The sequence below is a fragment of the Suncus etruscus genome, chromosome 1 (assembly GCF_024139225.1).
Source record: "Suncus etruscus isolate mSunEtr1 chromosome 1, mSunEtr1.pri.cur, whole genome shotgun sequence".
Classification (NCBI taxonomy): domain Eukaryota; kingdom Metazoa; phylum Chordata; class Mammalia; order Eulipotyphla; family Soricidae; genus Suncus; species Suncus etruscus.
The window spans coordinates 168340975-168368822 of NC_064848.1; the positions used below are offsets into that span (position 1 = coordinate 168340975).

Here is a 27848-nt window from a genome sequence, read left to right on the forward strand (position 1 = left end):
AAAGAGGGGGAGAGATAGCACAGCGGTAGGGCGGTTGCCTTGCAAGCGGCCAACACAGGACAGACATTGGTCCGAATCCCAGCACCCCATATGGTCCCCTGTGCCTGGCAGGAGCAATTTCTGAGCACAGAGCCAGGAGTAACCCTTCAGCACCAATGTGTGTGACCCAAAAACCAAGAAAAAATTAAAAATATAGGGCCCGGAGAGATAGCACAGCGGCGTTTGCCTTGCAAGTAGCCGATCCAGGACCAAAAGTGGTTGGTTCGAATCCCGGTGTCCCATATGGTCCCCCGTGCCTGCCAGGAGCTATTTCTGAGCAGAGAGCCAGGAGTGACCCCTGAGCACTGCCGGGTGTGGCCCAAAAACCAAAAAAAATTAAAATAAAAAATATAAATATAAATAAATAAATAATAAAAAGATAAGAGGAATATGTGTAAGAGTCTCTTTCAATATTTATACTGTATACTGTATACTCGCCTGGCACTTGCAGAATACAATATCAAAGAGTACAGAATATCACATATTTACATTTATATTTTATATTAAATATATATAGATATATGTTTATATATTTATATGAAACCTATATATTACATTTATATTTATATAATATATTATTCTATATTATAAATATATTTCTATATCTTAAATGTAATTTATATATTACATTATCTCATTATATAAATATATCATTTAAAATATTTAAATAGGGGCCGAAGAGGTGGCGCTAGAGGTCAGGTGTCTGTCTGCCTTGCAAGCGCTGGCGTCCCAGATGGTCCCCCCAAGCCAGGGGCAATTTCTGAGCGCTTAGCTAGGAGTAACTAACCCCTGAGCCTCAAACGGGTGTGGCCCAAAAAAACAAAAAATATATATTTAAATATATATAATTATACTGGAAACTTTTTTGTTTTTGTTTTTGTTTTTGTTTTTGGGTTACACTCGGCAGAGCTCAGGGGTTCCTCCTGGCTCTATGCTCAGAAATCACTCCTGGCAAGCTCGGGGAACCATATGGGATGCCGGGATTCGAACCACCGTCCTTCTGCATGCAAGGCAAATGCCCTACCAATTATATAATTATATAAATATAAATAAATATAAATATAAAAATAAATTTATCTCAAACATTTTTTGGTTTGGAGGCTACACCTGGCCATGCTCAGGGGTTACTGGGGACTCTGCGCTCGGGATTTCTCCTCCTGGCGGTGCTTGGGGACTAGGACTCCTCGGCATTTCAGACAGGGGTGTGCCCCATTGAGTCCCCAAAGCCTCGTTTCTCAAAGCCCTGAAACTGCTTCCAAGACCCATCAGAGCCCCAGGAACCTGTCAGAGCGGAACCCAGCCGGGCCCACGTGACAGGCGAGGGGCGGGGCCGCGCCGCGTGGTCCGGAGCTTTGCGCCTGCGCGCTGCCGCCGGCTCCAGCAGGACCCGGATTTAAAGAGACAGGCGGCGCGCCAACCGTCGTGGGCTTCGGCAGCTGCCCGCGGCCGGCCTGGGGGGCTCCGGGTCCGGAGGCGCGGGGAGGCAGGTAGGTGTTTGGGGGCGCGGCGGGGCCGGGAGTGGGAGCGTGAGGTGGCGGCCCTGAGCGCGGGGTCCGGCCCCCTCGACTCCTCCCCTCCCGCCCGGCTGGTCGGCGGAGCCCCGGGGCACACCCTCCGTGACGTGGCGGCCCCCCGGGAGCCCACGGACGTGGCTCGTGGCTCCCCTGCACCCCAGGATCGGAGGGACTCCCGGGGTGCGGGCCCGAAGCCTTCGGTGCCGATCAGCGGCCTGATGGGGTGCAAGGGCCCTGCTGGGGGGGGGGGGAATTCAGCAGCCAGACTGAGTCTCCTCGTGGCCTTGTCTCTTGGGGGCCTGGCGCCCTAAATTGGGGTGGTCCTGGGGCGTCTCTTCTCGCCTCTCCTGGAGCCAGAGCTGACACTTTTCTTGTCCACTTGCTTGTCGGGGTACCTGGGGGTCACGCTCCCCCAACTCCCCGAGCACTCCTCGACTGCAGAATTTAGGGGCCAGTTGGGGAGACCACGCCCCCGACCACCCCCATTCCTTCCCTGCCCGCATCACCCCTTTTTTTTTGTCCGTTTATCCACCCAAACTGGGTGACTGTTTTTTTTTGGAGAGCCAGATGTCACACACCACCATCACCACCACCCCTCAGCTGCCCCCCATCAGCTGAGTCTTTTCTGACCTTCTCTTGGGGCCAGTTCTTTTAGGCCACGTGGCATTTTATTGTCCCTTAGAACTAAGACAACAGAGACTTCCTGGAGTTAAGGGATTTCCCCTGGTAAACTTTTTTAGACCCTCCCCTTCTACGTGCTCCATCTTAGCAGCCCGGATTCCCAGCCAGCCCTGATCCACATAGATGTTATTTTTCTGCAGTCTGTCATATGGCACGGCAGTAGGTAATGGCCATTAAACCCAACGGTGATTTCCTACAAGGGAGCGTGCAAGTTGAAAATAGTTTCCGGGGACCAGAGAGATAGCACGGAGGCAGGTCATTTGCCTTGCATGCAGAAGGACGGTGGTTCGAATCCCGGCATCCCATATGGTTCCCCCCAGCTTGCCAGGAGTGATTTCTGAGCATAGAGCCAGGAGGAACCCCTGAGCACTGCCGAGTGTAAACCAAAAACCAAAAAAAAAAAAAAAAAAAAAAAAAAAGTTTCCAGTATACTTAACTATGGAGCCAGAGAGATAGAAGAGTGGGTAAGCCAACCGGGATTCAGTAAATACCCTGCACACCATCCATTGCTCTCCCTCAATGAGTGATCTCTGCGCAGAGAGCCAAAAATAAGCCCTGAGTACCACTTGTTATAGTTCCCCACCCCCCAAAAAAAACAACAAAGAAATAAAAATAAAATTAGAACTGTGAAGATACTGTAGGAAATAGGAATATAAACTACCAAAATCGGAATATGTAAAAATAGGGATACTGTGCAGGTTGATAGAATCCCTGTTAGATTTTTTTTTGTATTGTTATATCCTTTAACAGACCCTGATTTAAGATTATGAACAGGAGGGGCTGGAGAGATAGCATGGACGTAGGGCGTTTGCCTTGCATGCAGAAGGACTGTGGTTCTAATCCTGGCATCCCATATGGTCCCCAGAGCCTGCCAGGAGTGATTGAGCATAGAGCCAGGAGGAACCCCTGAGCGCTGCCGGGTGTGACCCCTTCCCCATATAAGATTATGAACAAGCTAGTTGCATATGGGGAGTCTCTGCTTAAAAGAAACTGAGAATAAGAGCCAGAGAAATACTATAGCAGGTAGGACGCTTCCCTTGCACTCTGCCTAACCCATTTGAGTGAACTCTCCCACCAATGCTCCTTGAGCACAGTTAGAAATTAGCCCTGAGCACTGCCAGGTGTGCCCCTTACCCCCCCCCCCAAGAAACTGACATTAAACTAATACAAAGGGCTAGAGCTATAATGCAGCAGGTCATGCTCTTGCCAAGCCGTGCCAGTAGTAAGTCCTAAGCACCAGAGTGTGTAGGCCAAAATAGAAAGAGTTAAAAAGCTATGGCTGTGTGCCATACTGAGTGTCTGCTGTGTGCCACACTCATCCTGACTAGGCTTTAGTAGGCTCTTAAAATAACCTCTTTTTACTATTGTACTATTACTTTTTACTATTGTTCATATTATACAGTTGAGAAAATTGAACACAGAGATTGAAGGATTTAATCAAAATCAGGTAGCCGATGAGGGAGGATTTGAATCCAAGAATTCTGACTTCCGTGGGGCCAGAGAAATAACTCATCTGACTGAGCACATGCGTTGCATGCGGAAGATCTAGGATTGGCCCTCAATACTGCATTATGGTCCCTGAGAACAGAACTGAAAGTTGCTGAGTATGACCCCCAGGTTAAAAGAATTGTGATTGTATGGGGCTGGAGAGATAGCATGGAGGTAGGGTGTTTGCCATGCATGCAGAAGGATGGTGGTTCGAATCCCGGCATCCCGTATGGTCCCCTGAGCCTGCCAGTGGCAATTTCTGAGCGTAGAGCCAGCAGTAGCCCCTGAGTGCTGCTGGGTGTAACCCAAATCCCCCCCCCCCAAAAAAAAAAAAGAATTATGATTGTAGATGCCTCTTAACTGCCTCTCAGAATAGGTTCTTTGGGATCATGGAAGAGAGGAATGGTTTGGGCAATACCTGTAAACTGCTTATGGCTTTTGCTCAGGGGTCACTTCAGGTTAATTCAGGCACCATAGACAGTGATTAGAATTGAACCAGGAGGACCAGAGAGATAGCATGGAGGTAGGGTGATTGCCTTGCATGCAGAAGGACGGTGGTTCGAATCCCGGCATCCAGTATGGTCCCCTGAGCCTGCCAGGAGCAATTTCTGAGCATAGAGCCAGGAGTGACCCCTGAGCGCTGCTGGGTGTGACTCAAAAACCAAAAAATAAAAATAAAAAAATAATTGAACCAGGGCCAGCCACATTCAGGGTAAATACATTTATCTCTATATCTGTATAAGCCTAAAAATAGGTATTGTGATTAAATTACTTGTTCACAATAAAAAGTTTATGAACAGAGTCTGGGATACAACTCATTGATAGAGCACTGACCTTGCATGTGTGAGGTCCTGGGTTTAATCCACATCATCACATACATACAAATATACATTTCTCAAGCTCTTTTGATCATAGCCTTAACCCCTTTGACGCTTTCTTTCCTGTGGCCACCTGTCCTACCAGTTGACCCCCTAATCTCATTACTGTCTTCCCCCATTTATACAGTTTCACCCGTGGCTGCCTTTTAGTGGATCCTAGGGACTCACAAGGGGCCATATGGCCCCGATCGAGAATACTGACCTGAGAGATGTACATGTATATACATTAGTTAATTGAACTCCCTTTACAAACCAGCTTTTCCCTTATTGGAACTCTTCATCTTGAATGCAATAAATCTTTGGGTGGTATTTGATTAGTCAGCATGAATTATGTAGGTTTTGGCCTTTGAAGCCATGGGAAACCTGGTCCCTTATTTTATCCCCCCACCCTTTCTGCCCTTTACCTTTCTTTTTTCTTTTTCCTTTTTATTTATTTATTTATTTATTTATTTATTTATTTATTTATTTATTTTTTTGGTTTTTGGGCCACACCCGGTGACGCTCAGGGGTTACTCCTGGCTATGCGCTCAGAAGTCGCTCCTGGCTTGGGGGACCATATGGGACGCCGGGGGATCGAACCGCGGTCCGTCCTAGGCTAGTGCAGGTAAGGCAGGCACCTTACCTTTAGCGCCACCGCCCGGCCCCTTATTTATTTATTTTTAATAATGATTTTTATCCTTTTTCTTTTAATTTTTTTTTTTTTTTTTTTTGGTTTGTGGGCCACACCCAGTGATGCTCAGGGGTTATTCCTGGCTCTGCACTCAGAAATTGTTCCTGGCTTGGGGGACCATATGGGATGCCGGGGATTGAACCTAGGTTCATCCTGGGTCAGCCACGTGCAAGGCAAATGCCCTACCTCTGTGCTAGAGCTCTGGCCCCTTTTTAAAATTATTTTTGTTTTTTGGTTTTTGGGTCACACTTGGCAGTGCTCAGGGGTTACTCTTGTCTCTGCACTCAGAAATCACTCCTGGTAGTCATGGGAGACCATATGGGATGCCAGGATTTGAACCACCGTCTGTCCTGTGTTGGCTGTATGCAAGGCCAAGGCCCTACTGCTGTGCTATCTCTCCAGCCCCTCTTTATTCTTTTAAAAGTTTCACTGAGCCAGCGAGATAGTACAGGGTGTAAGGCTTTTGCCTTGTATACATCTGACCTGGCTTTCATCTCTGGCACCAAATATGGCCCCCCTTATGACCATCCAGGATTCATACCTGAGCAGAGATCCAGGAGTAAACCCTAAGCACAGTTTGTGGATGTGACCCAAAAAACAAAATTAAAATAATTTTTACCATTTGTATTGAAGTATGGTGATTTGAGGGGGTGCCACACTCCATGACATTTTGGTTACTCCTGGCTCTGCACTCAGAAATTACTCATTAGTAAGCTGAAGAAATCATATAGGATGCCGGGGATCGAACCTGGGTTGGTAAAGTATGTGATTTACTTTTCACGCATACATCTTTCAAACATCACACCCATCACAAGAGTGCTCACTTCCATCCACCAGTGTCTCAAGGGTCCTTCACCTAATACCCACTTCCTCTTTCCCCATCCCTCATTGTAAGCTCAGTTCTAGAGACAAATCTCTAGGTTCAATGACTTTGGCCATTTGTTATTACATTTCTATGTTTCTTCATGTCACATATGAGAATTTTTTTTTAGTTATTATGGAAGTGATTAACACCTACACTTATATAGATAAATAAAGCTAACTCCTAAAATCATACAAAATTGTGTATATATATATATATATATATATATATATATATTTTTTTTTTTTTTTTTTTTTTTTTTTTTTTGGTTTTTGGGCCACACCTGGTGGCGCTCAGGAATTATTCCTGGCTCTGCACTCAGAAATCGCTCCTGACAATCTCCAGAAACCATATGGAATACCTGGACTCAAACCCAGGTCTATTCCTGGTCGGCAGTGTGCAAAGCAAACTCCCTACCGCTGTGCTAAAGCTCTGGCCCCAATAAGATTCTTTTTTTTTTTAATATGCCTCTTTTTCATTTTTACAGTATAAATTTAAAAGCTAATAGTACAAATAATACTTGCCTTTCACCCTTTCTTGCAGCTGTATGACTTTGACTTTCAAGACCCTCTTTCCACCAACCCTCCGTGCCCTCTGTCGAAAAGAGCCGTGCCTCCGGAAACAGCACCACTGGCCTGACAACAAGCAGTTCGGTCTGTGGGCAGAGACAGGTCTGCTTCATGGGTGCTTCCTCTCTCAGAGAAGAAAGCCTGTTGGGTTATCCCAAGGAGCAAATATAAGACTATGGGCTATACAGCAGGTTTTCTTGCCAGGATCGCATGTGGGACTGTGCAGTGGCCCCTGTGAGATGGCAGAGCAACGCTTCTGTGTGGACTATGCCAAACGGGGCACAGCCGGCTGCAAAAAATGCAAAGAAAAGATTGTGAAAGGTGTCTGCCGGATTGGCAAGGTAGTCCCCAATCCCTTCTCAGAGTCTGGGGGTGATATGAAAGAGTGGTACCACATTAAATGCATATTCGAGAAACTGGAGCGGGCCCGGGCCACTACCAAAAAAATTGAAGACCTCACAGAATTAGAAGGCTGGGAAGAACTGGAAGATAATGAAAAGGAACAGATACGTCAGCATATTACAGGTGTGGTGAAGAATACTGCTTTCTCATCTTACTTATATAAGCTTCGTCTATTAAAATGTGATTTCTGACCCTTTCTTCCCTTCCAAAAAACCTGACGAGTATTTTGTATAGGCAAAGAGCACAGTGTTGATGAAAATTTAAGTTACTAAGAGAGGTAAACGTTAACTATCTTTTGTCCCCAAAACAATGCCCAATACACTATTGAGGTTTAACTTCACTTCGAATGACTGGCCACCTGCACTGTTGGGATAATTTACTGAGCCAAGCTCTAAGAGCAGTTGGTTCATTCTTTGGAATTTTTCTCAGGGATCTTTCTCTGACGGATATTTTCCCTTTTTGTTGGAATCCTACAGAACTGTCTTCTAAGGCAACAGGCACACCAAAGAAGAAAGCTGTTGTTCAGACAAAGTTGACAGCCACTGGCCAGGTGACCTCTCCAACCAAAGGATCCTCATTTGTTACCAATACCAATCCCCGGAAATTTTCTGGCTTTTCAGGTAAAAGAGATTAGAGTTGCTATTATTATTACGTCTTTTAGTTTGGTTAGAACTTGAGAAGGGAATTTATTTTATTTAATAATTAAGCAACATGGTTATAAAATTTTTATCATTGAGTTTCAGTCGTACAATGTACACCACCCTTCACCAGTGCCCTTTTTTTCCTTTTTTTTTTTTTTTTTCATTTTTGGGCCACATCCGTTAAAGCTCAGGGGTTACTCCTGGCTATGCACTTAGAAATCACTCCTAGCTTGGGGGACCATATGGGACGCCGGGGGATCGAACCGTGGTCCATTGTAGGTTAGTGCAGGCATGGCAGACACCTTACTGCTTGCATCGCCTCTCTGGCCCCCAGTGCACATTTTCACATTTTTTTCTATTACTATCCCCAGTTTCCCTCCCACCCTTCCCCCTGCTGGTCTGTTAGCAAGTATTTTACTTCTCTCTCTCTCTTTCTCTCTCTCTCTCTCTCCCTCCCTCCCTCCCTCCCTCCCTCCCTCCCTCCCTCCCTCCCTCCCTCCCTCCCTCCTTTTATCTCTCTTTCCCTCCTCTTTCTCTCTCTGAGGAGGAGAAATTCTTATATTATGTAGTCTTAGTAATATTTTTCTTCAATTTGAGCATACAGATAATAACTCTCATGCTATCTCTCCGGGCCCCCAAAACTCTTCTTACACAGTACTTCTTTTTATACTTTTTTTTTTTTTTTTGGTTTTTGGGCCACACCAGGCAGTGCTCAGGGGTTACTCCTGGCTGTCTGCTCAGAAATAGCTCCTGGCAGGCACGGGGGACCATATGGGACACCAGGATTCGAACCAACCACCTTTGGTCCTGGATCGGCTGCTTGCAAGGCAAACACCACTGTGCTATCTCTCCCGGCCCTTCTTTTTATACTTTTAAATATCTCAAAGCAAAATGATGATTTTTCTCCTTGAGGATAAAGAGATGGCTCAGAAGACTAGAATGCATTCCTTAAATGTGTGAGGCAAATTTGATCCAGAGCATTGCATGGTTTATATTATCCCCTGAGCCCTACATGTCTCCCATGCACTGCCAGACAGCCATGTTACCAAATTCTGCCCTTACTAAACTATCAGGTCTGCACTACTAGGTTGAATATTGGTGGGAGTGAACTCTGGGTAGACCACAGAACACCACTGGTAAGAACTTGGACTTGGAACAGGCAGGAACAGGAGCTAGTCTAGTAAAACTGAACCCTTAACTTGAAGAATCTGATTTCTCGGAGTAGGTTATATCAGAACTGAATTGAATTCTCAGACATCTTTATACTGTCTGAGAACTGTTTGATGGGTGTGTTGGTGAACCTCTCCCCTTATTTTGTTGTGGTTTTTATGTTGTTGTTGTTGTTGTCATTGTTGTTGTTGTTTGGTACCAGAACCCCATTAGTCATAGAAACAGTCTCTTTTTTGAAGTAATTTTTGTTATTTTAATGTCCAGTTGTTGATTAATGATGGGACAAGATCAAAATACAAAGTAATCCAGGTGACTGTAAATTTAGCATGTTTCTGGTCTTGACAAGGAATTTGGGAGCATTGAGAGGAACTAGAGCTGTCGAAGTATGTATTAATTCTTGCAACCTGCTAAACTTTGATACTTTGGAGATTGACTTCAGGTTAAATGAGGATAGGTTTATAGTTTATAATCCCAGACAAGAAAGCTTATGTCAGCAGCTATTGCTACTGGCTCTGCAGCAAGCTCACAGAATGAAATTTGCTTTGTAAATGGTCACAGGAGGTAAAGAAATTCACTAAAGAAGTATACCTTGAGGAGCTAAAGCAATAGCACAGTGGTAGGGCATTTGCCTTACACACAGCTGATCTGGGACATACCCAGGTTTGATTCCTGGAAATCCCATATGATCCCTGGAGCCTGCCAGGAGCAATTTCTGAGTGCTGCCAGGTATGGCCCAAAAAAACAAAAACAAAAACAAAAATAAAGAATTATACCTTAGTCATCCATCATTTAAATTGTCCATAGGTTCTTAGAAACTCTGACTTTAAGTAAGATGATGTAAGACAAAACCAGGGTGGCAGGAAAAAGATTGTTAGTCAACTCCAACAAGAATTGCTTTTTTCTCTTCAAAATCATAGTGAGAAACACTGACTATAACTACTATATCCAAGGGCCTGCTGTCTACTGTTATCTTGGGGTGTTTGGAGGAAAGCTCTGTTCTTTGACTACCTTTTATTTGGACAGTGAGAGGTAGAAGCGGATAATGGGTGTAGGACCCACAAGGGTACAGTATCATGGGAAATACACTAGGGAATCTGGCTCCCTTCTGTTCTGATACTAGCCTTAAATGAAGGAGAGATGATCGTCTTTTCATCACTAGGAAGATATTGAATGGCTTCTTCCAGCCAAGCAATTTTCATTTATTTATTTATTTACCCTTTTGGGGTGTGTGTCACACCCATTAGCGCTCAGGGATTACTCCTGCCTCTGTGCTCAGAAATCGTTCCTGGCAGATTCGGGGGACCATATGGGATGCCGGGATTCGAACCACCGTCCTTCTGCATGGAAGGCAAAGGCTCTACCTTCATGTTATCTCTCCAGCCCCCCCCCCTTTTTTTTTTTAGGTTTTTGGGCTATACCGGTGGTGCTCAGGGGTTGCTCCTGGCTCTCTCAAGGGACCATACAGGATGCTAGGGATCAAACTCAGGTTAACCACACGCAAGGCAAATGCCCTAACCACTACACTATCACTCTGGTATCTAGCCAAGTAATCTGTAAGAGCAAGTATTTCACATTGAGTAACATATATCTTTGTTTCTTGCCTATCCCAACTTTTCTAGGATCAGTTTAACAATCACTATTGAGGGTCCAGAGATATAGTACAGTGGATAAGATAGTTTCCTTGCACACTGAAGCGGTTCAATACTTAGCACCCCATGTTGTCTCTTGAGCCCACCAGGAGTTATCCCTAAGCACAGAGCCATCAATAAGCCCTGAGCACCACAGAATGTGGCCCTAAGGTGAGGAAGATGAGGGGGCATTGGAAGTGGGGATGTTGCACTGGTGAAGGGGGGTATTCTGTTTATGACTGAAACCCAACTACAAACTTGCTTGTAATTATGGTGCTTAAATAAAGATTTATATAAAAAAACAACAACAGGGCCGGCGAGGTGACGCTAGAGGTAAGGTGTCTGCCTTGCAAGTGCCAGCCAAGGAAGGACCGTGGTTCGATCCCCAGGCGTCCCATATGGTTCCCCCAAGCCAGGGGCAATTTCTGAGTGCTTAGCCAGGAATAACCCCTGCGCATCAAACAGGTGTGGCCCGAAAAACCAAAAAACGACAACAACAATGAAGTATCATCTCACACCACAGAGAATGGCATATATCACAACAAGTGCTGGTGTGGATGTGGGGAGAAAGGAACTCTCATTTAATGTTGATGGGAATGCTGTCTAGTCCAGCCTTTCTGGAAAAAAAATATGTATATTCCTTTAAAAAAAAAACTGGACATGTAGCTCCCATAAAAAAAAAAAAAGTGGCCCTAAAATTTTTTTAATTAAAAAAATACAATTTTGGGGCCGGAGAGAATAGAATGGAGGTAAGCGTTTGCCTTACATGCAGAAGAACGGTGGTTTGAAATTGGGCATCCCCTATGGTCCCCTGAGTCTGCCAGGAGTAATTTCTGAGCATAGAGCCAGGAGTAACCCCTGAGCGCTGCCGGGTGTGACCAAAATAAATAAATAAATAAATAAATAAACAAGCAAATTTGAAACATCCTGATTATTTTTGTCACATGTAGTCTTTGTTTCTCTGTTAAGTGTTATAGAGAGATGCACATCTGCTGGTCCTCTGCTTCTCTGCCATTAGTAACAGTGAGATTGAGGGAAATTGCTTGATCTTCATTTCTTTACCTGTAAGATGAGCATAGTGATATTTTCCCCAAAGGACTATTTTTTTAGATTAAAGACTGTATATAAAGCACCTACAAAGTTCCTGTATTTCTTCCTTCTCAGATGAGTTATAAATATAACTATAATTATATGTTATACATAAATATAATTATGAATATAACAAATGAATTATACCTACTATTTCTTTTTCCCTTTTTCTCTGTTCAACAGCCAAACCCAACAACTCTGGGGAAGGCCTTATAAGCCCTACTCCTAAGACAAGTTTGTCCTCAAGCAAATGTGATCCTAAGCACAAAGACTGTTTGCTACGCGAGTTTCGCAAGTTGTGCGCCGTGGTGGCTGAAAATCCTAGCTACAACACAAAGACCCAAATCATCCAAGACTTCCTGAGGAAAGGCTCAGCAAGAGGTGGGGCTAAGAATTTGTGTTCTATAGAGCTCAGAGCCATGGTTGGCTTTATGGGCATTTAAATCTGACAGTTGCATGAGAATTGTACTTGGCCGAATGCTCTGCTATTCCCTTCCTGACATTTTGAATAACTTTGAGCAAGGAATCCTGCATTTCTCTTTTTTTTTAAACTTTTGGGTCACACCCGGTAATGCTCAGGGGTTACTCCTGGCTCTGTACTCAAGAATCACTTCTGATGATACTCAGGGAACTATATAGGATGCCAAGGATTGAACACAGGTCAGGCACATTGAAGACAAGTGCCTTCCCCACTGTTCTATATCTGTGAAATTCTGCATTCATTTTGCACTAGATCTGCAAAATATGCAGTTAGATCTGCTATGAGCAAGTTGACATTTTTCTTCCTCTGCCTCCAGGCACCTAGAATTCTCCCATTTAACCAAGAGGGTAATTCACTATACTGCATATTTAATTATTTTTTATGACCTACATGCAAAACTTCAAATAGATTTCTCCAGGACTGGAGAGATAATACAGGAGATAAGGCCCTTGAGATGCATGCAGCCATCCCTGGTTAGATCTTGGGTATCACATGATTTTCTTAATACTGCCATGGGTCATTCCTAAGCACAGAGTCAGGAATAGTATTACCCTGAGCACAGCTAGGTATGGCCTAACCCCACCCCACCCCACCCCCAACCTCCCAAATAGAATCTACTGGCTATTTTTCTAACACATCATCATTGAGTATCTATTAGAACTCATTTCAGGGGACACTGAAGTGAAAATCACTGGCCTACCCTGCAGACATTCATCCATGCACTAGTGAATCAGACACATTAATTACCACCTTCTACACACTGTGGACTCTATTAGCTATGAAATGCACAGGCTATGCAGTAGCCTAGGCACTGACTGAGAACAGATACCTCTTCCCAATCCATGAGTTTGTACATTGAATGTTGAAGTTCATTTTTCCAAAAATATTTTTTTCTTTTGTTTCCAGATGGATTCCATGGTGACATGTACCTAACAGTGAAGCTACTGCTGCCAGGTGTTATTAAGAGTGTTTACAACTTGAATGATAAGCAAATTGTTAAGCTCTTCAGCCGTATTTTTAATTGCAACCCAGATGACATGGCACGAGACCTAGAACAGGTTAGAGACAGGGAGAGGGTGAGAACAATTCCAGGGTCTGCCAAGCCAAGCATCTACAGCCCCTTTTTTTCTTCTGGGGCATATACTGCTTTAGGAGACAATGGAATCCCATTTGAGCAAACTTCTGTCACAAGGGGAACTGAATGTGAGACTGTAGCTGGTGCTGAGGACTGAAGTCATTGTTGCTGAGCCAGGAGAGACTTAAATCTCTTGTGTCAGGACTTGACATTAGAGAGACCTTCCTCAAACTTGGACTACCTTTCTGCTTTGGTTTGTTTGTGACTCCAGTAGTGGCATTACTCAAGCCGCCTTTGTTACTCATCTCTAAGGTTTTATAGGAACCAAATAGTCCTGGATTAGTTTTTGCATCTTCTCAGCTGAGGCAGATAAAACATCATGTGGTGGATAGGGGTGTCTTTTCCAGGCACTGTGGGTGGGATAGTCTCTAAGGAACGGGGTTTGCAGATGTGAGACCTGGATGAGAGTAGTATTTGAAGTCTGGTTCATCTTTAATCCTTGGGGAAATACCCTTGTCACAGTGGGTATGGCAGTGTCATCTTGTTTTCTGGACACAGGGTGACGTGTCAGAGACAATTAGAGTCTTCTTTGAGCAGAGCAAGTCTTTCCCCCCAGCTGCCAAGAGCCTCCTTACCATCCAGGAAGTGGATGAATTCCTCCTTCAGCTCTCCAAGCTCACAAAGGAGGATGAGCAGCAACAGGCCCTGCAGGACATTGCTTCTCGGTGAGGGGTTGCCCAGAGGGGGTGATCCTATACAAGTCATTGCTTGGGGAGAATATGATGAGGTCCAGAGTGCTTCAGAGCCCAAATTGAGTATGCTCCTCTCTCCAGGTGTACTGCTAATGACCTTAAGTGCATCATCAGGCTAATCAAACATGACCTGAAGATGAACGCAGGTGCAAAGCATGTGTAAGTACCCAATTCTCGGACAGCGTGAGCTGAAAATTGTCAAAACTCTGGAGTTGTAATCTAGATTTGATCTAATTGTACCTCTCCCCTTCCTGTGGGACCCTAATCTATGTTTGTTTTGTTTCGTTTTGGGACCAGTTCCAGTAGTACTCAGGAATTATTTTCTGACCTTTTACTCAAGGATTACTCCTGGGTTGCTTGGGAGACCAAATGGGGTGACAGGGACATAACCCCAGTTGGCTATGTGTAAGGCAGACACCCTACCTGTTGTACTGTTTCCCAGTTCCTACCCTAATTATGTTTTGATCTAGCTCAGCCTCCAATTTTTTGTTTTATTTTGTTTTTGTTTGGGGGCCAAACCCAATGGTGCCCAGGAGTTACTCCTGAGAGGCTCTGAGGACCATATTGGATTTTGGGAATTGATCTTGGGTTGGCTCTGTGCAAGGCAAACACCCTACCTGCTCACTGTGTTATCACTCGGCTTCCACAGCCTCCATTTTTTTATATGTAAAACAGACAACATTCTTTCAGTTTCTTTATCATAGAAAGCATAGAATATATTCATTAAATGTAGTGTGAGCTGCTTGCCATTCTGGTTCCCTCTTTGCAAAGGTTGGCATTCATATCACCACAATATCTCAGATAAAATTTCCAAGACCAGTACTGGAGCGATAGTACAGTAGATAGGGTGTTTTCCTTGAATGTAGCTGACCCAGGTTCAATCACTGGGACCCCATATAGTCCTCTGAGTGATGTCAAGAGTGATCCTTGGAGCTGAGCGGTGGCACAGCAGTAGGGTGTTTGCCTTGCACATGGCTGACCTAGGACGGACTGCAGTTTAATCCCCCAGCATCCTATGTGGCCCCCCAAACCAGGAGCAATTTCTGAGCACATAGCTAGGAGTAACCCTTGAGCGTCACCAGGTGTCACCCAAAAATAAAAAAAAAAACCAAAACTATCCTTGAATGCAAAACCAGGAGTAAGCCCAAAGTATTGCCGGATGTGGCCCAAAAACAAACAAAAGAAAAACATGTTTTTCCAAGACCCCTTTCCTCTACCTGTGAAAATCTGTAGATTTTGGAGCATAGTCCCTTCCCATGTATTGGGATTTTCTGTCTGAATGTGGACAGATCTATCAAAAGCAGTAAGATCAAAGGCTTTGATTTTCTTTGTCCACCTTGGCAGGTTAGATGCCCTCGACCCTAATGCCTATGAAGCTTTCAAAGCTTCACGCAACTTACAGGATGTGGTTGAAAGGGTCCTCCGCAACCAGCAGGAGAACGAGCCTGGCCAAAGACGGACCCTGAGTGTTCAGGCCTCACTGATGACCCCCGTACAGCCCATGCTGGTAAGGATACTGCTCTGGCCCTCTTCTCAACTCCTTTCCAAGTTTCTTCTACTGTTAATGAGATCTAATGGGTATGAACAGTGATAGCCCTGGTAGGTTGGCTGGAAGAGTCTGCAAAAGAGCAAAGATACAGGAAGGTTCTATCCTTTCTGATGGGAAAATCAAAATAAAGATAGTGTGATCTGGTAGAATGACCTGAATTCTTACGGTGAAGCGATAAGTGGGTAGGGCGCCTGCCTTGCAAGTGGCTAACTTGGATTCAATCCCAGCATCCTTATGATCCCTCTAGCATGCCAGGAATGATCCTGAGTGCAGAGCCAGGAGTAAATCCTGAGCATTGCCGGGTTTGGCCTCCAAAAAAAAAAAAATAAGAATGACCTGAAGTCTAGCCAAGGTGGCTCTGCCATCACCAACTCTAGAATCTTAGATGAGTTACTAGCCTCTTAGTCTTTAGTTACTTTGTATGAGTGAGTTTAAAACACTTGGAAGCATCTACCTAGTGTAGTGTCTCTGTTATCTTAGCTAAAATAGGTGAATATTCAGTAACTCCTGAAGTTTGGTGACCGGACCCAAAGTAGCCCCGAGAGTTAGTGGCAGAGACAGGTTTCCTGTGACAGGGTAACTTGGGTCTCCTTTCTTTTCTTTTTTTTTTTTGGTTTTTGGGCCACACCCATTTGACGCTCAGGGGTTACTCCTGGCTATGCGCTCAGAAATTGCCCCTGGCTTGGGGGAACCATATGGGACACAGGGGGATCGAACCGCGGTCCGTCCTACGCTAGCACTTGCAAGGCAGACACCTTACCTCTAGTGCCACCTTCCCGGCCCCTTGGGTCTCCTTTCTTTTAGAAAGAGAAAATTTGAAGAATGAAGTTCAGGTCTGACAGGTCATCTTGGTCTTTGGTCTTCTTGTGAGAAATGACATTTCATTTTTGGCTTTAATCTGCCTGGGAAATTAGACCCTCTATATATGCTGCCAAACCTACTGTGAGCCTTTTGGGAGTTCCACTGAAGTGCTTTTTGAAAACTCTTGTGCATGAATCACTAAAACCTTGACTTAGACCTCTGTATTTTAAGATAAGAAAGTGTTTTTTGGGGCCAGAGTCTGGAGTCGGTGGTTTGTTTGCCTTACATGTGGTAGGCCCAGGAGTGATCCCTAATATCCCATATGATCCTGAGCACCACTAGGAATAATTCCTGTGTGCAGATCTAGGAGTAACCCCTGAACATTGCTGAATGTGGCCCCATCCTCCGTCATCATCCTCCCCACCCCTCACCCCCCAAAAGTGTATTTTTCTAATATCTCTCTCCCAGGACAGAACCCTGATTCCTTATAGCTGTAGCCTTTCTGACTTTCTTTTTTTTTTGGTTTTTGGGTCTTACCCAGCAGCGCTCATGGGGTTACTCCTGGCTCTATGCTCAGAAATCACTCCTGGCAGGCTTGGGGGGACCATATGGGGTGCCGGGATTCGAACCACTGTCCTTCTGCATGGAAGGCAAATGCTCTACCTTCATGCTATCTCTCCAGCCCCATGACTTTTCATTTTTTGTGGCATCTGTTTTACAGCTTAGTGATTAACTGCAGTATGAGTTGTGTTAGCTTCAAATTTTACTCCCATTGTTTACTACTACATAACTTCAAGTACCTCTTGAACTTTGATTTTTCTCATCTATAAAATAAAAACAGTGTCATATAAGATTATTCAAGAAGGAAATGGAATTATGTGTTTGATGTCATCGAACTAGTACCCCCAATATTAGCCATTGAGGTTTGAGCCATGAAAGGGAATAAGCACTCCTGAGTGTGGATGCCCTAATCAGGGGTACCTGGTCCCCACCCCATGCACTTTAATTTTGCTTCCACATGCTCTCTGCTGCGATAATTTTAGTAGTTGAGTTAACGAGAGGGCCTGTTCAGTAAAATTCATTCCAGTCAACTGCATTCATATTTCTCAAAAGGCAAGCTCTTACACCAACAACTGCTGTTGCTGTTATGGTCAGCTTTTCCCCTACCCCACCCCTCTAAAGCTTCTTTTCTGTTCTGAAGAGATGATTAGACAGTCAGTCCCCTAGACCTGGGCGTGCTGAGCAGCCCCTCTTAGGGAGACCATTTGCAAGTTTTGCCTTTTCTTTCTCCACCTCCAGGCTGAGGCCTGCAAATCCATTGAGTATGCTATGAAGAAGTGTCCCAATGGCATGTTCTCAGAGATCAAGTATGATGGGGAGCGAGTACAGGTGCATAAGAATGGAGACCACTTCAGCTACTTCAGTCGCAGCTTGAAGCCTGTCTTGCCTCACAAGGTTTGTGAGCACCACCTTTCTTCCTGTCTGCTTCTGAGACTCTCATGCCAAGAGTTCCATGGCCACTCCAGCTCTGGTATTCAGTCAGGATTTGTTTGGTATAGGTTGAATGAATAACTTCAGTTATTTATTTTCTGAGTCATCGAGTCATGAGAGCAACTAGTAGGAATAACTCAAGAGTCCAGACCTCACAGTAGTTAAGGTGTTGTGCCCGAAGAGGGGTGGTGGTGCTTCCCGGGCCTCTAATTTTGTTAGGACAGTGAATCCAGATTTGCAGTGCTTGTGTTTCTGTGTCCTATGTGTTTCCCTATATTTCACTGGTGTACTGAGGCTGTTGGGCATTTACCAGTTTGTTCAAAAGTAACTAAGTGCTTGCTTAGTCTGCTGTATACCACTTTGGGTAATGGACATTACCATTCTACGTTAAGGGAAAAAAATGGAAGGGCCAGAATGATAATACAGCGAATAGGGCACTTGCATGCTGCTGGCCCAGATTCAATCCCTGCCATCCTAAATGGTTTCCTGAAACTGCCAGGAATGATTCCTGAGTCCAGAGCCAGGAGTAACCCCTGAGGATCTCTGGGTGAGGTCTAGACACACCCCCCACCCAACCCCCCACAAAAAAGATAAAATGGAGGGATAACTAGAGAGAGTATAGCAGATAAGATGCTTGCCTATTCTTGCAAGCTGCTGCCATAGGTTTGATACTAGGTACCCCCTATGCTTTCCTCTAAGAGTAATCCCTGATCACAGCCAGGAGTAAGCCTTGAGCACCAAAAACAAACAAACTAACAAAAAAAATATTTGGAAGAGCTGAAGAGATAATATAGGGATTAAGGCACTTGCCTTTCGTACAGTCAACCCTTGTTTGATCCTGGGCACCACATATGATCCCCAAGCACCACCAGGAGTGATTCCTGAACACAGAACCAGGAGTTAGCCCTGAGCACTGTCAGGTGTGACCCCAAAGTGGAAAAAAAATTTTTTTTAATTTGGACTAAAGCTCTAGCCCTCTTGAACTTCTTGTTTTTGTGACTAGATTAATAGTATAATAGGTAGGATATTTGCCTTAGACACAGCCAATAGGGGCTCCATTCCTGGTACCTCATATGGTCCCTCAAGCCTGCCAGAAGTGATCCCTGAATGCAGAGCCAGGGGTAAGCCATGAGCACTATTGGTATAACCTCCCTCCCTTAAAAAAAAAAAAAGAAAAAAGAAAAAGGATTCTCCTCATGTGGGACTGCAGAAGTGACTCAAAGGACCAAGTATAGGCTTTGCATGTGGGAACCCCAGCTTCCATTCCCAGCCTCATATAGTTTGAGTACCTCTAGACCTGCTTCCAAATTCCCTGAGGGGGGTGGGAAATGGTACTCCTCATGCATCCTTCGTGGCTCCTGTGGGTGTTTTCTATTTTTTTTCAATCTTCAACCAGTCTAGTCTCATTTTCCCTGACTGACATCCACCCATCTCCCATTGGCACATCTCTCTACCTATCCCCCACTTCTCCTTCCCTTCAGTGCTTTGTCCCTATGTTCTCTCCCATGTTCCTTTTTTCTGCATTTCCTCCAGACTCTTCTCTGCAGCTCATAGAAAGTGAACATAGCCTACCTCTTCCTGGGTCTGGACTGAAGTACTGAGACAGGCTTGTTCTCACCTACATGGCTGGCATGGCCTCAGACTCATTACCTGGCTTCCAGGTGTTGGGAGTCTGAAGTTTGCTCTCTATGACTCAGCATAGGCCCTTGCTACCTATTCTTCTCTCACTTATGTACCTTTCTACTTCTAGGTGGCCCATTTTAAGGACTTTATCCCCAAGGCATTCCCTGGAGGCCACAGCATGATCTTGGACTCAGAGGTGCTCCTTATTGACAACAAGACAGGCAAACCACTGCCCTTTGGAACTCTGGGAGTACATAAGGTATGGGCTCAGGGATAGATGAGCACATGGAATGCCCATGTGTGTGCAGTCTAGCAGTGCAAACAAAGAAGTGCTCACTTAGTTAGGTACAGCCAAACTTGGGTGAGTTTTGGTTTGGGCAGTCAAGGAAACTCACTTGCAATCGGTTTCCATTCAGGACTGTCTATTGCATTATGATTCAGGAACTCAAAGCACAAAAACATCAGGAATTTCATAAGATCTCCCCCACGTTTTGTGTTTTACCCTCATTTTTTTTGTGTGTGTTTTTTTTTGTGGGTTTTTTTTTTTTTTGTGTGTGTTTGTGTGTTTGCCCCTCATTTACCTATGACTTCACTTCCCTTACAGAAAGCTGCTTTCCAGGATGCTAATGTTTGCTTGTTTGTTTTTGACTGTATCTACTTCAATGATGTCAGCTTGATGGACAGGTGAGGATCTGTTTCAGTCTCGGGGTGAGGCAATGTGGGAGATTGGATTGGAGAAGAGAGAAAGGAGTTAGCACATAGGTCTCTGTGCCAGGTGGGTGCTGCACAGCGGGGTAGTGGTCAATGGCACAATTACTAGTCAACTTCCATTCTGATGTGGGAGCTTTTGTGTGTGTGTGTGTGTGTATTTTCTTTTTTTAATAATATATTTATTTAAGTACCATGGCTACAAACATGTTCATAGTTGGTGTTTTTTTTTTTCATAGTTGGGTTTCAGTCTTTTTTTTCTTTTTTTGGTTTTTGGACCACACCCGGTAACGCTCAGGGGTTACTCCTGGCTATGTGCTCAGAAGTTGCTCCTGGCTTGGGGGACCGCGGGATCGAACCGCGGTCCGTCCAAGGCTAGCGCAGGCAAGGCAGGCACCTTACCTTTAGCGCCACCGCCCGGCCCCGGGTTTCAGTCATAAAAAGAACACTCTCCTTCACCAATGCAACAGTGCTACAGTCCCACCACCAATGCCCCCCATTTCCCTTCTCCCCCACTCCCTGCCTGTATTCGAGACAGGCATTCTACTTCTCTCACTTATTAACATTGTCATGATAGTTGTTAGTGTAGTTATTTCCCTAACTGCACTCACCACTCTTTGTGGTGAGCTTCATATCATGAGCCAGTCCTTCCAGCCCTCATCTCTATTGTCTCTGGGCATTATTACAATAATGTTTTTTTCTTAAAACCCATGAATGAGAATATTCTGTGTCTATCTCTCTCCCTCTGACTTATTTCACGTAGCATAATAGTTTCCATGCCCATCCATGTACAGGAAAATTTCATGACTTTCTCTCTCCTGACAGCTGCATAATATTCCATTGTATATATTATCACAGTTTCTTTAGGCATTTATCTGAAGGGCATTGAAGGGCATCTTGGTTGTTTCCAGATTCTGGCTATTGTATTCTGGCTATTTGTATCGGATTTTTGTGTGGGAATTTATCATAGAGGAAATCTAACTCCAGCACAAGTTTCTCAACTACAGCAAATAGAGAAACAGACTGGGAGTCCAGGAGAGTTTCTCTTTCTCCAGTAGTCCTGGGGCAGAGGCAGGTTTTTAGCAGTTTTTACTTTCACAGAATGACAACAAAATGATTTTGATTGATGTGGAAGCAGATGGGACTGTCATAGCTGTCATAAGTTAGCTATATCTACATTCTTAGACCCTCTCTCATGTTTCCCCATCCTGTGTCCTCCACACTACCCCACATCCTTGAGTGTGGAAGAGAAAAGAAGTAGAGAGAACAAAGAATTATTGAGGGTAGCAGTTGATGGTTGAATGCAGGTCAGGAGGCCCTCAGGTCTCAGTTGCTAATCCAAGAGCCAGTTGGACCAGAACATAAAGTGGGTAAATACAGGGTAAAAAATAAGTCATCGGGCCCGGAGAGATAGCACAGCGGCGTTTGCCTTGCAAGCAGCTGATCCAGGACCAAAGGTGGTTGGTTTGAATCCCAGTGTCCCATATGGTCCCACGTGCCTGCCAGGAGCTATTTCTGAGCAAACAGCCAGGAGTAACCCCTGAGCACCGCCGGGTGTGACCCAAAAACCAAAAAAAAAAAAAAAAAGTCATCAGGGGCCGGAAAGGTGGCGCTAGAGGTAAGGTGTCTGCCTTGCAAGCACTAGCGTAGGATGAACCGTGGTTCGATCCCCCGGTGTCCCATATGGTCCCCCCAAGCTAGGGGCTATTTCTAAGCGCATAGCCAGGAGTAACCCCTGAGCGCCAAACGGGTGTGGCCCACAAACCAAAAAAAGTCATCAAAAGTTGCTATAATTTGTTTGTCCAAAGCATTTTCCTGTGGCTTAATAAAGTAGAAATAGTAAGTATAAAAGAAGTGACTCACAATGCTCTTGCCTCATTCTCATGACATCCCCACAGTCCTTGCCATGTGAACAGCCAGTTACAGAGGTTTCAGCTATGGCAGTCTTATCTCATGAAGCAAGATGGTTTCGCTTCCTTCCATAGAACTTGAACTGTGAGGTAGCAGGGGAAGAAGGGGTCCTGGCCTGACTTCAGCTTTTCTATTCCCCTTAGACCTCTATGGGAAAGACGTAAGTTTCTTCATGACAACATGGTTGAGATTCCCAATCGTATCATGTTCTCAGAAATGAAGCAAGTCACGGTGAGCACAGAGACCGCTATAATTGGTATCTTTGTGGTTTGAAAGTAAGACAGGGAAGCCTTTTTTTTTTAATGGGACTAAAAGATGGGGGCTGGAAAGATAGCACAACAGTAGGGTGTTTGCCTTGCATATGGCCAACCCAGGACAGACCCTGATTTGATCCTTGGCATCCCATATAGTCCCCTGAGCCTGCCAGGTGTGATTTTTGAGCACAGAGCCAGGAGTAACCCCTGAGCACTGCTGAGGGTAGCCCAAAAACAAACAAACAAAAAAATATGTGGGAGAATTAATGTGATTTATTTAGTCTCTGCCCTGAAGAGCAGAGACTAAATAGAGGGTCCCTGCTTTTCTTGCCCTTTTCTCCTTATGGTCAAGTGAGCAGGCACTTAGTGAACAAAAAGGATCAATTTCGCATCACTCCATATTCTTTTTGGGGGGAAGGGTGAATATTTGGGGCCACACATGGCAATGCTCAAGAATTACTCCTGGGGCCGGTGAGGTGGCACTAGAGGTAAGGTATCTGCCTTGCAAGCACTAGCCAAGGAAGGACCGCGGTTCAATCCCCTGGCGTCCCATATGGTCCCCCCAAGCCAGGGGAGATTTCTGAGCACTTAGCCAGGAGTAACCCTTGAACATCAAAGGGGTGTGGCCAAAAAAAAAAAAAACAACAAAAAAAGAATTACTCCTAGTGGTGTTCAAAGTGGGATGCCGGGGATTGAACCTGCCTTCAACCCGCATGCAAGGCAAATTCCCTGCCTACTGTACATTGCTCTATCCCCCAACTCATCTTCGTGTCTCCTTTTCCCTTCAGAAAGGTTCCGATTTGGCTGACATGATAAACCGGGTGATCCGGGAGGGTCTGGAAGGGCTGGTGCTAAAGGACATGAAGGTGAGATGGTCACTTCCTTTGCAGACAGATCCTAACCAGACTTTCCCAGAGTGGGCCATACTTGTTCAGGAGCACAGTACAGACACTGACACCTTAGGTTCAGTTGAGGGCCTTTTGATTTATTTATTTATTTTTGCTTAAAGAAGTAAATATCCTTGGGGCTGGAGCAGTGGCACAAGCGGTAGGGCATTTGCGTTGCACGCCCTAACCTAGGACAGACAGGTTCAATCCCCAGCGTCCCATATGGCCCCCCAAGCCAGGAGTGATTTCTGAGCGCATAGCCAGATAGCCAGGAGTAACCCCTGCCCCCTGCGTGTCACCAGGTGTACCCCTTTCCAAAAAAAAAAAAAAAAAAAAAGAACTAAATATCAAGGGGCACATCAAAATCTTATTTTCTTAAAAGGAGGTAGTAGGCTAAAGCAGACCCTGGGTCTCCCCCAGCTTTCCCAGCATCTGCCAGGAGATGGCAGTGTGGTCTGAGGTGCTGGGCCTGCTGTGGAAAGAGCCTTTCTAGTGGGAGGATGTTCTAGATCTGGAAGAGGGGTTAGTATGGAGTTCTTGCAAGATCTGGAACTTATGGGTTCTTTCCCAACATGGATGGGCACTAAGAGCACCTGAGCCCCATCCTCCTATGTCCATTCTCATCTGGTTTCTTGCTTCTTCCAGGGCACGTATGAGCCTGGAAAGCGGCACTGGCTGAAAGTGAAGAAAGACTATTTGAATGAGGGTGCCATGGCTGACACAGCTGACCTGGTGGTCCTCGGGGCCTTTTATGGGCAAGGGAGCAAAGGTCAGGATGGCTATAGCCCCTTGGGACAGCTTTGGGATGCTCCTTTGGAAGTTAGTTTGGAGAGAGGTGTGGCTTTATCCTGCCTTAATCTGCCAGCATTTGGATTTGCAGAGTTGTGGGACCCACAACCTGAATCTCTCTTGACGGGCATCTGAGAGCCTCAGGTTTAGACAGGGGAAGGTCATATGAGAGACTGGTAGAGTGGCCCAGTTATTTCCTTAGATTCTGCTGGAGGGTATCCTTGGTGAAATTTCTATTTCCTGATGAGAGTGGAAGCTGGGATTTGAAACTGGTGCTGAGCAGTCCTTTTTTTGGTCACCAGAGCTAAAGCTTGGTTGCTACTGGCTTCCTAGAGGAAATGGGCTCATAAAGGTAGACAACTAATAAGAGTGGATAAAGAGTTGACTCTGCCCTAAGGCCAAGGCCCAGTCCCTTTCCTCTCTATCAGGCTGCCTTTCCTGTACATAGAGCTGTCAATGATGGCTCCCCCAACCCCAACTCAGCCCATGCTTTTCCCAGGTGGCATGATGTCCATCTTCCTCATGGGCTGCTATGACCCACATAGCCAAAAGTGGTGCACAGTTACCAAGTGTTCTGGAGGCCATGATGATGCCACACTCGCCCGTCTGCAGAAGGAGCTGGACATGGTGAAAATTAGCAAGGTAAGATCCTGATCGCCAGACAGGCGATTACTAAGCCCTCTGGATACCTGCCTCAAGACAACCTCTTGTGCTTTGACTCCTCTCAAGTTCATGACCAAGAGGGAATGACTTCATGTGTCTTGTTCTGGCTTGGGGACAGCACAGGACAGCATCTTTTCTCCTTTAGGATCCCAGCAAAATACCCAGCTGGCTGAAAATCAACAAGATCTACTACCCTGACTTCATTGTCCCAGATCCAAAGGTACTTGTTGGTGGCCTGGGGATCCAGCAGCCCACATCAGGAACCTGTGAGCTCCCTGTACCCAGTTACTATCAGAGCCTTATGAAATTCACTCCAAACTGGGCATCAGGACCACCCCACCAAGTGACAGGCAATGGGGTGGCTAGTTTGTGCTAATGAACTGTCCCCAGTAGTCAGGGGGTCTGTCTAGAAACAACCTGACAGGCCTGGAGAAGACTGGCAGCAGCACCAGTAGAATGATAGCTGTCCGCGCTCCCCCCCCCCATGGCGCTTATTTGCTTTAGCTGTTCCATGTTGCTTCTCACTGGGTCAGAGGTATGTATATTCTGGGAGTGATGTGCCTACTTTGATTCCTGACAGAAAGCTGCTGTATGGGAGATCACAGGGGCTGAATTCTCCAAATCCGAGGCTCACACTGCCGATGGCATCTCCATCCGATTCCCTCGATGCACCCGCATCCGAGATGACAAAGACTGGAAATCTGCCACTAACCTCCCCCAACTCAAGGTGCCACTCTTAGCTGCAGTGTCCCAATCTTGGAACAGTGGCTTCTGGCCTGTTCCCATGCCTTCCTGTCTTCTTTCCCCTAATTTCCTGGCTGAAATGGCCAGACCAGCAGAAGGGAAAGGGACAGTCTGTAGATCCAGGTCTCCAGGGGACACCCCAGCCTCAGCTGGCCCAGGGGCAGTCTAAGAGGGAACGCACATCTGATTACTCAAGAAAGGAGGCCGGTGTTTAGAAAAGCACCAGGCCCCAGTCTCTCCCCTGCTGTTTGGCCCCCTCCCCTTCCTGTTCCTATTCCTGTTCTCATTCCCCAGGGATGAGAATGACCATACCTGATGGCCGCCCTCTCCCCTCCCTGCCTGTCTGCAGGAGCTGTACCAGCTGTCGAAAGAGAGGGCAGACTTCACTGTGGTGGCCGGAGATGAAGGAAGCTCCTCTACAGGGGGCAGCAGCGGAGAGAATGGGGGTGCCTCAGAATCCCCTCACAAGGCTCCCACTACCAAGAAGGCAGGAGAGAGGCTGAGCAGCCCCAAGAGCAAAGGCGGTAAAAAGGGGGAAGGTACAGCGAGGAGTGCTGGGCAAGGGAGTTTTAGTTAGTTAAGGGAATTAAATTCATCTGCAAGGACCCAGATTCCTGTCCTAGGTCCAAGCTCCTGAGTTTACCTCCTGCCTACTACACTGACAGTGGGAGCCTTCCACCACATCCCCTGCATGGGCCCTGGCCCCTGCCATCTATGCCATATGCCTGACCAACAGTGCCAGGAGAAGCCACTTCTGAGCCTAGTTTGTAACCCTTCCTCCAACCCAGTGTTTCTGGGGCCATTGTCAGCTCCTGCCCCACCTCTTTTGGTGGGTGTTGGTTATCTTTGAACTCGGCATCATACATGCCTCTGAGCCAGGGTCACCCCTACCCATCCTGGTTCTTAACCTGAACTCTCTCTGCAGGCGACAAGTGGGGCACAAAGCATGGCCCTGTGAATGTGCATGAGAAACAAGCTGCAAAGTCTCCCATGGGGCTGGGAAAGAAGCGGAAGGCTGAGGTGGCTGAGACTGAGACTCTGAGCCAAACCAAGGTGAGAGTGAGAAAAGCAGGTCACTAGGTGGCTGGCAGGGTCCAGGGGCTTGTGTTCAGACCCTCAGCACTTATGTGGAATGCAGCAAAGTTATTCTTGACTTCTGGAGGTCAGGGTGGGGGGTTCCCTGCTACAGCATCTCCTCTGCGCCACTCTGTTCTCTCATTACCTTGCAGAGGCTGCTGACCAGTAAGCAGAAAGGAAGGAGAGCTGTGCCAGCAGGCAGGATAGGCCCAGCCTAGCCCAGAAGCCACAGGGATAATGCAACTGCTGAGGCAGAGTTTACATTAAAAAGGAGAAAGCCCAGAGTGGGTGTGAATTTGTATACTGAGCAGGAGCAGAACCAGCCAGTGTGGAGAGCAGAGGGCATTGGTGTGGGGACACCCTCTTCTCCTAAAGGAAAGAGTCTTTCCCTTTAGACACCTCCCTGTAGCCACAGAGCCCCTTCTTGGGCCCGGAACTAGGGTTAGTAGTGGGTCAGCTCTGGAGGAACAGATGGAGTCACTGTGATCACTGATGCTTGTAATTATGTACCACCCACAGGCAAGAGCAAGTACAGAAGTCTGTGACTGTGGCCCCAAACCCAGTCCCTAGAAAACCTGGGGAATCCTTTCATTTCCTTCTCTGGAACCTTTCCCATTCACTCATCATCCCCCTCCCATATCACCCTTCTCTCCATACCTGGTATCTGGGTCATTCAGAATAGACAAAGGGCTTTCGATGCTTATGCCTTTTCCATTCACTTCTGCTCACTCCTGTCGGGTGCCACCATCTATGTCCCTGCCCTACCTTCTTTCCGTGGCCTGTGCTCATCTCTGTGGAGCCCTACCCGACTCTCTGCATTTGCAGGTACTGCTGGACATCTTCACTGGCGTGCGGCTCTACCTGCCACCCTCCACTCCCGACTTCAGCCGTCTCAAACGCTACTTTGTGGCTTTTGATGGGGACCTGGTACAGGAATTTGACATGGCTTCAGCCACACACACACTGGGGAGCAGGGACCAGAACCCTGAGGCCCAGCAGGTCTCCCCAGAATGGATTTGGGCATGCATCCGGAAACGGAGACTAGTAGCCCCCTGCTAGGCTCAAGGCCATTCCTTTCCTCTGGGCCATCTCTTCCCCACCCTCGACACATACACTTCTGGGAGCTGGCTGGGCCCAGAGGACAGTGAGGATGAGCTTTCTTCTGCAAGCAGTACGTCTTCCAGACCACACACCGTGCATGGGCTCATTCAGACTAAAAGTCGCTGTGGGTGCTGTTGGTGACGTGAGCTCCCCTACTGGTTTATATAGATCTTTCAGATCTGGGTGCTGGTTTTCTTTTTTAAGAAACTAAAAAAAACAAAAGAAAAAAATCCCTACCTTCTCTCTCTGTGTTCACCAAGACTTCTCTACGGATTTAAGTAATTGGGATCTGGAAGCTTGGTCCGTTGGAG

The 27848-nt window shown here is 46.1% G+C and overlaps 1 protein-coding gene across 1 annotated transcript; it reads left to right on the forward strand.

Annotated features, from left to right (window-relative positions):
• The first annotated feature begins 1514 nt into the window (after positions 1–1514).
• LIG3 (DNA ligase 3) lies at positions 1515–27732 on the forward strand. The gene is made up of 20 exons (XM_049771375.1): positions 1515–1526; positions 6676–7226; positions 7580–7723; positions 11815–12012; positions 13019–13170; positions 13746–13912; positions 14021–14098; positions 15284–15446; positions 17589–17744; positions 19531–19662; positions 20008–20087; positions 22166–22253; positions 23065–23142; positions 23809–23932; positions 24452–24594; positions 24761–24835; positions 25196–25342; positions 25709–25898; positions 26285–26412; positions 27262–27732. The coding sequence occupies exons 2-20, from the start codon at positions 6680–6682 to the stop codon at positions 27493–27495; spliced, it is 3024 nt and encodes a 1007-aa protein (XP_049627332.1). The 5' UTR covers positions 1515–1526; positions 6676–6679; the 3' UTR covers positions 27496–27732.
• The last annotated feature ends 116 nt before the right edge of the window (positions 27733–27848 follow it).